At 42.2% G+C, this 13,105-nt stretch overlaps 1 protein-coding gene and 1 long non-coding RNA gene across 6 annotated transcripts in view; one reads left to right on the plus strand and one right to left on the minus strand.

Moving 5' to 3' along the window:
• Positions 1-13,105, minus strand: part of LOC141156559 (uncharacterized) — an 810,169-nt gene that overhangs the window by 499,723 nt on the left and 297,341 nt on the right. The gene's annotated exons all lie outside the window — the stretch shown is intronic.
• LOC141156558 (UDP-glucuronic acid decarboxylase 1-like) overlaps positions 9,913-13,105 on the plus strand; it is a 94,560-nt gene continuing 91,367 nt past the window's right edge. For all 4 annotated transcript variants that reach the window (XR_012247665.1, XM_073642762.1, XM_073642761.1 and 1 more), the window contains exons 1-2: positions 9,913-10,035; positions 12,062-12,181. Coding sequence is in view for 3 of the 4 variants with exons in the window: in XM_073642762.1 (XP_073498863.1) it covers positions 10,012-10,035; positions 12,062-12,181 (144 nt within the window). In the remaining variant the exon portion in view is untranslated. The remainder of the gene's footprint in view (positions 10,036-12,061; positions 12,182-13,105) is intronic.

Genomic DNA, 13,105 nt, shown 5'->3' on the forward strand with positions numbered 1-13,105 from the left:
AACCAACACAATAGGAACCCTGAACATGTTGGGTGAGTTGCTATATAGCATGCACATTTATGTAACTGCTGTCCAGAATGTTGGTGCAGTTTTTTTCCATGTCTAAGTGAAATGCATAATTTTTAGAAAGTTGTATGATCAACAGGCAGTATTGTATCAATAGGAGAAGAGCGGATTATGTGATTTTGTGGGTAATTATTCCGTATAACTCTTAATATATTGCTCTAAGCATAGAAAGAGCAGAGGTTTAGGAGTCCAGTGGGGACGGTCCTACTTACTGAATGACCACTATCTGTCTGCACCGCTCTAGGGCCGGCTCTAATTGAGCCTTTCACTGGACTTGTATGCATAGAAAGAACAGGGGTTCAGAGCAATATATTAAGTTATATAAAGTAAGGAAATATTTTTTTATATAGTATATATCAATTGGCTCCGCTACATTTCTATAAAAATCACCAGATCAGACAGCATTTTCTACTTGACGGGTTCCCTTTTGAAAAGGGAACTGTGTTTCGAAATGCTTTATCTATTCAATAAAAATGTCCTTGCAATGTGGAGAAATGCAAGTAGCTGAGTACAGGCACCAGGAAATTTTTGTGCCAATTTTTAGGTCTCACCCCTGGGTATAATTCCATTTTGGTGTGATTGTAACATACACAAAATTTCGTAACATTGTTAGTTTTGTGATGATTGAGTTACCAGTAAACAATGTTGCAATTATTTGTAATGTCTTGCAGCAAAGTAAATGTACAACTTTACAGTAGTTACACTCTTTTTTTTTTTAACGAAACACCCTTTATTTGCTTCAGGATAGTCATGTCATGGTGATGCTTTTCCACACACTGGATAATAAACTATTTCTAGTCTTCTTGAGTGCTCAGTGATGAATTGAATGTGCTCATGAGTGCAATGGACAGTGGTGTACCGCCAATGGCGGCAGACCACGCGACTGCTATGGGGCCCGTGAGCCCAGGGGGCCCGTGAGCCTAGAGGGCCCCATAGCAGTCCAGGGGCGGACATACCGCCGCCGGTGCAGCTGTGCTGGGTCCCCACCATGGAGCTGCACTAAGGGGCCCGCAAGGTGCAGCTGCTCCCTGCACGCGGCGCGCAGGGAGCGATCCCTGCAGCTCCGCTGCTGTCAGGAGAAGAATAGCAGCGGAGTTGCAGGGATCGTCCTCTGCTTCCTTCCTGACCCAGGCGTGTGCAGCTTCATGACGTCATCATCCAGCGCGTGCCTGGGTCAGGAAGAAAGCTGCCGGCAGCCAGGAGAATGCTGCAGGGGAGCGAGCTGAGCTGCTGAGGTAAGTATTTTTTTTTTTTTTTACTGAAACACTGGGGAGGGGAGGTGGGGGGACAGAGCAATATGGAGGCGCTGGGACAGAGCAATATGGAGGCGCTGGGACAGAGCAATATGGAGGCGCTGGGACAGAGCAATATGGAGGCGCTGGGACAGAGCAATATGGAGGCGCTGGGACAGAGCAATATGGAGGCGCTGGGACAGAGCAATAGGGTGGCGCTGGGACAGAGCAATATGGAGGCGCTGGGACAGAGCAATATGGAGGCGCTGGGACAGAGCAATATGGAGACGCTGGGACAGAGCAATATGGAGGCGCTGGGACAGAGCAATATGGAGGCGCTGGGACAGAGCAATATGGAGGCGCTGGGACAGAGCAATATGGAGGCGCTGGGACAGAGCAATATGGAGGCGCTGGGACAGAGCAATATGGAGGCGCTGGGACAGAGCAATATGGAGGCGCTGGGACAGAGCAATATGGAGGCGCTGGGACAGAGCAATAGGGTGGCGCTGGGACAGAGCAATATGGTGGCGCTGGAACGCGTGTGCCCCTAGTAACCCGATGTTTATCATGGTTACCAGCCTGATCGCTGCTCCCGCTGGTCACACACAGAAAAATGGTCCAGGACACTTTGCAGCGATCAGCGACCTCACAGCAGGGGCCTGATCACTGCAAAGTGTCACACATAGCGACATCGCTAGTGAGGTCGCTGTTGCGTCACCAAAACCGTGACACAGCGGCGATCTCGCTATGTGAGATGGGGGCTTTAGGCTGCATTCTCACATTTGTGTGAAATGTCCTTGTGCTGCCAGATTTTTTTATCGGATGATCCACTGACTCGTACAGTTTTATAGATCCATTCACACATCCATGAAAATCACGGATCTGAGAATGAGATCTGTGAGGGTCAGGGAATGTCCTGTTCTGATCCGATATTGAGGATTAGAATAGGACATGCTTAATGCGTCGGTAAAACAGGGCAGCACACCGACACTGCACACGGATACAGGAATGTAGAATTATTATGTATAGCACAGTTCCTTAGTATATAGTGTACTCACTTATTATGTATAGCGCCATCCTTAGTTATATAGTTTCCTCTTTTATTATGTTTAACACCCTCCCTTATTATGTACCATCATCTTTAGCTGTAGGGGCTCACAGTTGGGGGATGATCATACTGTGTTAGGGTCAGCATACTTTTCCCTGGAAGTTGAGGTGGGGTACAGTAGGGTCATTATGCTGTGCATGTGGAGGAATTCACCATGGGGGTATCATACTGTGTTTGGGGGGCCCTTTTATTGGCATCACACTTTATGGGGCAATGAAAGAGATCTAGGACTCGAGCAGGAGGAAAATTACTATGTAAAGGATGGAAAGTTGTGAGATCTGATCTTTGGTGACCCAGACAATTATTTTTATTTATTTATTTTTTTTTTGGGGGGGGGGGTTCCAATCAGAGCTTCTGCTATGGGGCCCCATGATTCCTATGTACGCCCCTGGCAATGGAGCTTTCAGCGGCATCATTCATGATTTTCCATCCAGCGACTTGAGGATGCATCATTGTAACTTGCATTAGTGTGCCATAGACAAGGATCTTGATGAAGAAAATCTTGGTTTATTTTCAGTGCAACAAACAGGTTTTTTTGTGTTGGACGACATGAAGTGTTGAAGCTTCTTGTGTGACACAAGGTCTTCGGCAGGCTGCACGCGAGTTGAGCAGACATCGTTGCCTTCCTTCTGCAGAGCCAGAACCATCTCACTGAAATAGCTGTGTATCAATTAAAATTTAACTTTTAATCAAAGACTTATAAAATAAGGTGCAAGTGCTCACAGACTAACATATACACAATAAAAGAGTGATCCACTCATACACTCCTTTTCTCCAGTTATCACACCCAACAACATCAGGTGTTCACATGACCTTTCACATGTATAACTGGTTACCCCACCTATACTCAAAGCAGGAAAATTTACCCAGAAAGGTCCTGCTCAGATACAATAATGGTCATGCAACGAACAGCATCTAATGGTACACTTCAGTGACCATCTTATTTTAATACTAACTAGATAAGGATCAATGTAAAAGATATGTTGAAAGATGCTTGTTGGATAGGAGAAAATATAAAGGTAACATATTTATTAACCCATAAAGCAGCAATTTGTAGTGTTAGAGTCTTCCCAAAATAAATAACCCTCTTTCATGGTTATGATACTTAAATTGTACACATACACCAAGGGCCAGGGACAGGACTCGCTTAATTTCTAACCCTATACCACATATCCCCAGTTTAAATAGACCTGGGAAAGAGAAAGGGAATCTAAATGGAATGTGCTCCAAAGAGTGCTTGTCACACCCAGGTGTGCGGCAATGGGCCCAAACAAAAGCGCTCAGGTCCATAGCTCTAGAACAACCCTTATTGCCAGGGAGATAGGCAGTCCCTGCGGACATATGCATTCCCCCGTAACCTATGCGGGGCACCTTGTGGAACCCTTATGTAAACTCTATAAAGGAGCTCCACATGCCCTTTCTCAGCATGTACAGAGTCAAAAATTACATTAATCTTGTTTTTATGCTTGACCGAAAGGGACAAATACTAGCAGAAGCAATACCTCTGATTAGACAGTAAATCCATTAAATGAAGAGAGGTGATAGTCACTGGTATTTTAATGTCACCACAAGAGCATGAGATGAAAGAGGAAGAAGGGGAAAATATATTAAACACATAACCCAATAATAATTGAGTAGCCAGTTCCTTTTGGTAGTGCGAGACATAAAGGACCTGAGCACATACAAACAGGAGGAAAGAAGGAAAAAGGACCAATGGGCAATATCCCTCTTTTTGTCCCTAACTAACTTAATCCCTACCTACGTGGAGGTTGGCACCCTACCATCCTACGCCAGTGGCGCCCCCAACTCATTAATAATCATAATTAAGCCCAATAGCTATACCGCCAGAACCATCTCAACCTTTTCTGCAGTTAGAACCTAACGGTTAGAAAAAGCCAGACCCACCATAATCTCAGTGAGGTGCCACAGGTATCTGTGGAAAGTTTTTATTGCTGCCTCAGCAACAGGTTGGTTGATTCCTTTGTATGCTACAAGTTCTTGGAGTAATGTCAAGTCATTTCACGGAGATGTGGCTGGGATCTGACAGCGGTACCAAGCCTTCAAGTATAAGCAGGCAGTAAAAGTGCAAAATTGACGGAGACTTTTTAACTCTGTCAAAATTAAATGAAATTGGTGACGAATCATGAAGATATACGCTCTGAATATCACTTTGGCCATCCATCAAGCATGATGGTAGGCGCCTGGAGTGTTGATGTGTATGTCTGGGTTTGCCAGTGAACCAAGGAACAGGAGTGCCAGTGTTAACAATTCCTTGTAATCATCTCTTGGATGGCATTGTGCCAGCTGGTTGGTGTAAAATTCAACTAGACACTCCTTTTTAAGTGGTCCTAGCTCAGTTGAAACTCCATTCAAGCCGAAAACCTTTGTTTTATCCAGTTGATTCCAGGCAACTTTATAACTTTATATTTGGACCTGTTGACACCAGACACAATTTAACAAACATGTGAAACACATTTTAAAGAAGGCACCACCTAGTACTCGGGATGAGCCTGCAGCATGTGATGAATTGCCAATTTACCAGAAACCAGAAAGAAACATGCTATGGATACAGGGATCACCAAAAATAGAAAATATTTTATTGAACCATTCAGCAAACAATTAAAAACACTTAGTCAAAAATTACATGAAAACACTGTTAACCTAAAATAAGCCTAAATAGCCCATGCATCTCAAACCGCCAACCATAAAGAGTCTAAAAGATTGATAATAGTAGAACAGTACAGCACTGAGGACATTTTCATGTGTTGTCAACAATCTATGCCTAGAAATATATGAAAGACTCGATGGTCAAGGTGTAAACATTTAGAACATAGTATGATTAATTATAGACTATCCATACAAATTGTGGATAGTATATGTTGACAAAAGTACCAACAGAAATAAATTGGCCGCCTAAACTTGTCAAAGTAATAGATGAACTAAAATAATACCTACTCTGCCAATTAGTAAAGCGATGATAAAAATGACATGCACTGTAAGCATCAAATAAGTGCCACAAAAGAACTAACAGAACTGTTGGAGATAATTGCAAGACACATAATTGTGTCAAAAGGAAAATATCGCAAACCTTTGAATGCCATGATATAGCAAGATCCTCGATTAGAAAATGGTTGGAAGAGAGCTGCAGGGCAGAGATGCCCAACGCGTGTCGCCAAACAAACTGTGGCTTCCTCACGGGTCTGTATCAGCTGAATGAATTTGTTTAAATGAACAGACCATCAAAGAAAGATAAATGGCTGTTCGACTTTACCGAGAGCAACCATATTGGGGATACAATTGCGCATGCTCTAGACCGCAACATATTCACATATCAAAAGGAAATGTGCTACCGCACATGTGCACATTGACCAATTTGCGTTCCAGTCACTTATTGACATTCACGCATGCGCGTGAGGTAAATGGCATCAATTTATATGGTGCATCTTGTTAGAGGCGCGTACCGCGCACGCAAAGTAGAGCGAACAGTCTGATCTTGTGCATCGCACCCAGAAGGGGAGCGTACGGATGCGCAACTTTAATCTAGTTATACACATCGCATTTTTTTGTACATTTTTGTATGAAAAGATGGCGTAATACCAGATTTACCCAAAAGACCATCAGATCTCAATATGTTACAAGATGCGTTATATTTCTATGCAAGTAACCAGAAAAAAAATTGTAAGCAATGGTTAGAATAAAAGTGTGCTTGCAAGAACACAAGGCAAAATATTTGAGTCCCTAAATGCATAAATATTACAGTAAAGGTAATTGAAGAAGGCAATTATAGATAATTGAAAAATATCACTATCTCAGGACAATGGTAATCGGTATCCCTATTAGATGAAGCATGCCAATCACAATAGAATTCTAAAACCCACGAGCTGAGTGTTACCATCTCCAGAACCAATTCCAATTACACTCCCCAAATTAGATAAGATAATATAGGTATCAAGGATCCAAACTGATGTATTATAAAGTTAGCAACCCATGCAAATATAATCTGGACCTAAATATAGGAAAATACTTATGCCAATATAGATAATGTATAATCATTTTTATACCATATACCCTTAAAAGGATATCAGTCTAATGTTTATAAGTATATTGAATGATTTCCATCAGCGATGTCAAACTCAAACAGAGGGCCAAAATAAAAAATACTTGGAGAAAGTTGCAGGCCAGCCAGTATACAGTATAATGGGCCCCACACAATCATCCATACAGTATAATGGCCCCACAGGGGTGGTGGTTCTGGTGTCACGGGCCATGTATAATCACCCTGCAAGCCAGATTTGGCCCACAGGCCAGAGTTTGACACATATGATTTACATAAACACACAGAAGAATACAATTTGAGATCAAATAAATAAGAGGACCAAGTCCAAATAAGCCCAGTTGGGGTAGTGACGTGTGAGGACTTAAAGAGATTGCAGTAAAGGTGGTTGAAGTCCTTTCTTTTTCTTCACTCTGAATCATCTTTCGAGATTATCTGGATGAGGTTTCCGGGATCTTGTCCTCCGTCATGTTTTTGTCACACAACACGTCACTACCCCAACTGGGCTTATGTGGACTTCGTCCTCTTATTTATTTGATCTCAAATTGTATTCTTCTGTGTGTTTATGTAAATCATACGTGTCAAACTCTGGCCTGTGGGCCAAATCTGGCTTGCAGGGTGATTTTATATTTGTCCCGCTACACCAGAACCACCACCCCTATGTCATTATACCGTATGGAGGACTGTGGGGCCATTATACTGTACTGGTTGGCCGGCAACATTCTCCAAGTTTTTTTTATTTTGGCCCTGTGTTTGAGTTTGACACCACTGATGTAAATCCTTCAATATACTTATAAACATTTCCATGATATTCTTTTAAGGGTATATGGCATAAAAATGATTATACATTATCTATATTCACAGAGTTTTTTTCCCATATTTCAGGTCCAGATTATATTTGCATGTGTTGCCAACTTTATAATAGCTCAGTTTGGATCCTTAACACCTCTAGATTACCTTAGCTGATTTGTAGAGTGTAATGGTTCTGGAGACTAACACCTTGTGTGTTTTAGAATTCTATTATGATTATCATACTTCAACTAATAGTGATACCGATTACCTTTGTCCTGAGATGGTGGTATTTTTCAATTACCTTTTACTGTAATAGATTCATGCATATTTATGTTGTCGCCGTTGTCTCTGCAGTTGCTACTACTACAGCAAAGTTCAGCCGATGCTGTTGACTGCCGAACTTGCTCAGTTTCCATTTTTCTTCATTTCTCTGCCTATAATTCTCTCCTAAATCTTCTTTCCTCGACCTTGGCCAGCTTTTTGTCTAATGTTCCCATGCTTCCACAACTACCTTTTTCTCTTTGAGGAAGCAAGAAGTCACATTCTTCCTTAAGTTTCATGGCATCAGCGTGAGCGGCATCAAGTTTCTTAACAAATTCCTTCTCCTTGGGTTCTTGTGTTTTGGTTCTCTGTTTAGCATCCTTCTTGACTCTTCTATTGACCAAAAAGACCCTTCACCTTACTGATCACGTGATATTTTTGCCTTGTTGAGATTTTTGCTTTTACCCAGAACCAAAGTACTTTGTTGGCTGTGACAGTAGCACTGGTACATGTTGGTTGTGATTGTGTACAGTGCAGGAAATAAAACCTGGCCAACACCTGCCGATTCGCATGCTTGCCCTCCGCTCCATTCACTTCAGGTGTTGGCTGGACAGCTGTCTGTTACACAGGGATTCACTCATCCATAGTTTTAATCACCTTAATATCGTTCATCAACGCTTACAAATTACTATTATAAATTATAGTAAGTGAATTTCAGGCAAATATATATTTAGACAGTAAGACACATGGGAGTGGTATAGGCTGCTGCGGGAATATTTAGGGATTAGAGTTACCTAAAACAGTGAATAACACTGAATGTTGTCTGTAATCTGGCAAGTTTACTTTGAATCCATCAATAGTTTGGTTACCAAGAATGCCACGTCACTGAAACAAATAGAGATAAAAGAATAACCTTCCAAATATCCTAATGCAGGAGGGTGGAAAGGACCATGTCACAGTAGGAATACCTTTATAAAATAGATATTTTATTGATAAGAATAAAAATAGGACAAAGATACATGAAAAACAGGTGTCTCTCATGTGAGGGAGTAGCCTGACCCAAAGGCCAATGATTAGAGCAAAAACATACAGATAAAAAGTATGTGTATGTAAAATATATATTATATAACATAATGTAGAATTAAAATAAATTAAATAAATGTATTTTATATATTGCAAAACTCTTGTTTATTGAGTAATGCCGCAAAAAATATTCACAAAATAGTAATCCTAGAGGGTTCATATCTGTGATCTAAATGGGGGTTGTGCGCTAACAATGTGATCGTTCTGTCCCCATATAGTGTGCACATGAACAATCGTTCTTCCTCACGCAGTTTAGATTGATGTTCTTGTTCTGTAAAAGGCTGATTTCCACAGGCCATTGAACTTGTTTTATCTATTCGTGCTCGATTTGAGCAGAATTCTCTCCGTCTAAATACGGCTTTAGCGCAGATTGTTTTCAGTGAATCAGAGGATGAGGCCAATCTATCTATATACACCTTGATAGGGACTGTATTGTGTCACAAAGACGTGCATAAAATTACTTTTCGTAAAATTACGTGCATTTTTGACCACTTTTTTGCGCACGCTTTTTAAAAATGCTCCATGTGCCCCTGTGTCTGCCGGCAAAGTGAATGTGAAATTCACTTTGCCGTACAGACACTGCGTAAATATACGCTGCACTTTTATGGGAGAAAGCGCGGGCGTAAAAAGAATCAACATGTCAATTCTTTACACACCTGCGGCTGCACTTTCTCCCATAGGAACCCATTATCCCCACTGAAATTACGCATTAAACCACTTTATTTTTTTTATTTTAACGCTTACGGTTTTGGGGTTCCTCCACTTCAGGGGCGCGGAAAAGTCCAATTTATGCACGCCTACGTGTCTCAGTTCTGAATCGCTAACGAGGTCGTTGATAAGGTGTCAAATACAGCGATGCACACTGCCCAGCGGGAGCGCGACGACCCAGGGATGGTCCAGGAAGCTTTGTAACGATCAGCGATCTCACAGCAGGGGCCTGATCATTGCTACCTGTCAGACATAACGAGATCGCTAGCAAGATCGCTATTGTGTCACAAAAACCGTGACTTATCAACGATCTCGCTAGCGATCTCGTTATGTGTGACGGGGCCTTTACACTTGAAATCGCTTTCAACATTGTTCCTGCGTCTCATTGTCTTTACCACCATTATCTCAGGTGTCAAGCTGCAGAGCAAAAGATAAAAAGTCCAGACTGTGATAAATGATGTCATGTCGGCTCTTGTAATCTTTGGCCTTTTTATTGTTTGTTGTTTTGATATAATGGTTCCTTGTAAAGCCCATAGTCTGTATTCTACTTATTTTTTTATTACATTCACTTTATGCTTTGTCCTCAATCTCCTCCTATGTTAATCATCAGATCCAGAAGTACACCCTCAAAATGAAGACTACTGGGGACATGTGAATCCTATTGGCCCCGAGCTTGTTATGATGAGGGAAAGCGAGTAGCAGAGACCATGTGCTATTCTTATATGAAACAGGTTGGTCGTGTTACTAATATTCAGTGTAATCTGGAAGACGTCTTACAACCTACAATAACACCCCTCCCCCCCACCCCAAATTTTTGACCCATGTCATGAATCAAAATCGCTCATACAAGTCTGTGGGTCCGTGGAAATTATGGATAGCATTAGTCGGTTATACAGTAATGTCTAAAAAAAAAAAATCGTTTGTCTCCCAAGCAAATATATAAAACTGGAGGATATCATGGTCCGAATAATGGGGTCTGACAAAAACTCTTAATGAGGCCTTGCAGACGCCCTTATTCTGACCTCTATATCTTTAAGCCCTATGTATTTCCTGTGCTCTAATTACATTAGGGAGACTTTATTTGCTGAGGGATTGTTTTTTTTTGCTGATGGTGTGATTTGCCCAAGTTTCAAAACTATTGCACGTTGTGTAATTTGCGCAGTTTTAAGTCCCTTGATAAGTAGCTAATCTTGTATGTGATGGAGTAATTGATTTTTCCACTACCCATGTAATAGAGTGCTTTTTTGTATTAAATCTACTATCTTTACAGCATGCTCCATCTGAAATGGGTCAATTTAGTCTTACAATATTAAAATGTCTGTGGCACACAAGCAATATAAATGTTCTGTACATTAAGAATGGTAGAAATGGTAAAACAAAACGAAAACCCAAAATACACCGTTGGAGAATTAAATGAGGGTCCCATCTTGCTAACGATCAGCTAAGCCGCTAGGGCCCTATGCAAGACCTGGCAAGACAGAGGGCAATAAAAGCTGCAATCCTTCATTTGGGTGCTACAGTTGAAATGAACATACACACTGCAATTACCCCCTCCCTCCCCTAAGTTTTAAAGCTGATTGCTCAAGGTTGCTTCACTCTGTAATTGCCTAAAAAAGTGGGAAATGTTTCAGTTACTATGTTATAGGTGTTCTATATAGACTGGGTCAACGTAGGGAACCACTCAGATAGCCTTCTAGTGGTGCTGTGACTTCTTAGCATCTACTACTCATCTGCTTTTTTTCCTACGAGGCTGTGACTTAATTCTGCTATCTTTTTGTGAAAACCACAAAGTTCAGTCTTTGAAGTTGGGTTTCTGCCATAACTTTAAATGACAATGAGTTCTGGGGTGGCCAGTCCACTCTTCTGCTGCCAGCCTCATCTTGATATAATAATGGCTTGATCTTCACAGCAGTGGGCTTGAAGTTGTTATATTATTGCTAATTATGTTTTATTTCCAACCAAAAATTTCAAAGGGTGTTTCATTATGTAAAATAGAATGTGTTGATACGAGTCAGAAATTACAGAATCAATTAACCATGCCAGAGCAATTCTCTATAGACCTGAGGTCTTCGACAAATGGTTTTGTGAATGTGTGTCCTTGCTATAGGAAATGCTGCATTGATAACATTATGTCATATAATACATGCTGTGCCCTCTCAAGGAAAGCTAATCACAACTTATTGGAAACATTTACATGGGTTTTCTTTTTATAAATGGGTACAATTTTAAACTGCACATAGAAGCAAGCAGCTCGTCAACATTCATAAGAACAGAGGGCTTCTTAATTCCATAGGCTACCGGCTACCTCTGCAAACTAACAAAGGGCAGTATTCTATCAGAGGTGGCTAGGTTCCTGGGCAAGTAGTGCAGCTCTTGTATGCTTTATGCTATAGAGCTTGCAAGTGCTGCTCTGAAGCTAGCCAGATGGCTGGATCCAGCCAGGTTCATTGTCCCTGCACTTACACAATGCTGCAGAGGCAAAGCTAGCTCTGCTGTCAACAGTGGACAGTTTGGACCAACTGTGCGGCCATGTTGCTGGTCAGTTTCGTCGTTCATTCAGGAACGCCCCCTGGCAAGTAAGAAGCCAGTAGGCTGGTTAGTGGTACCTTCCAAAACTCGTAATGAAAACAACCTTGTAAAGCGATACAAGCTATGGTAGAAAAATACATGCTTATTTGTGTAGAATGTCTTTACAAACAAAAGTCTAATTTTTACTGGAAGAAAATGTGGTCTCTAAACTGCTTTTCTTGTTGGCAGGAAGGTGTGGAGGTCAGAGTGGCTCGGACATTTAATACATTTGGGCCACGTATGCACATGAATGATGGAAGAGTTATCAGTAACTTTGTACTACAAGCACTACAAGGAGAGCCTTTAACTGTAAGTACGAAATGGCAAACCGTTCTGGTCTAAATACCCTCTAATAGGTTTCTTCTAATTGAAGGATGGTATAAACATCCTGCCTGTTCCTCACCTCCGCGCATGCTGTTTTCTGCACCAAATCTTTTAGTTGGATTAAAAGGAAATTGGTCTCTATACCGTACATGATAGAATGAATGAAAAATGAATCAACTTTCTGAAAGAACTTTTTAATAAGCTAAGTGAAGTTGCATCACTAGCAAAAAAAATTGGCCAAGGTTTTCATGCCATGTTTTATGGAAGGAATCTGAAACTTTTAGGCATTACGATTTCTCTACTCATTGTTTTGGGTCCAGAAGTATGACATAGCGGTTTTCTAATGATATTTGCATCATGATTGTACACCTATTATGAGTCGTCCTCGTCAATCCTTAACCTCCTCCTCATCCATCCTAGTCCTCCTCGACATCGTTGTTGCCCTCCTAGTCCGCCCTTGAGGGAGTCCTTGTGTCCTCCAGGCCTCATCCTTTTCTGGCCCGCGGCCTCCGAGCCTCCTCCTTTTCTGGCCCGCAGCCTCGTCCTTTTCTGGCCCGCGGCCTTGTCCTCTCTGGCCCACGTTCTCGTCCTCTCTGGCCCTCATCCTCTCTGGCCCGCGTCCTCGTCCTCTCTGGCCCGCGTCCTCTATGGCCCGCGTCCTCTCTGGCCCGCGTCCTCGTCCTTTTTGACCCGCGTCCTTGTCCTCTCTTGCCTGCGTCCTCTCTTGCCTGCGTCCTCTCTGGCCCGCGTCCTCTCTGGCCCGCATCCTCTCTGGCCCGCATCCTCTCTGGCCTGCGTCCTCGTCCTCTCTGGCCCGCATCCTCGTCCTTTTTGGCCCGCATCCTCGTCCTTTTTGGCCCGCGTCCTCGTCCTCTCTGGCGCGCGTCCTCTCTGGCGCGCGTCCTCTCT

The sequence above is a fragment of the Phyllobates terribilis genome, unplaced genomic scaffold, assembly GCF_046119375.1.
Source record: "Phyllobates terribilis strain yellow unplaced genomic scaffold, ASM4611937v1 Scaffold_8__6_contigs__length_399053987, whole genome shotgun sequence".
NCBI lineage: Eukaryota > Metazoa > Chordata > Amphibia > Anura > Dendrobatidae > Phyllobates > Phyllobates terribilis.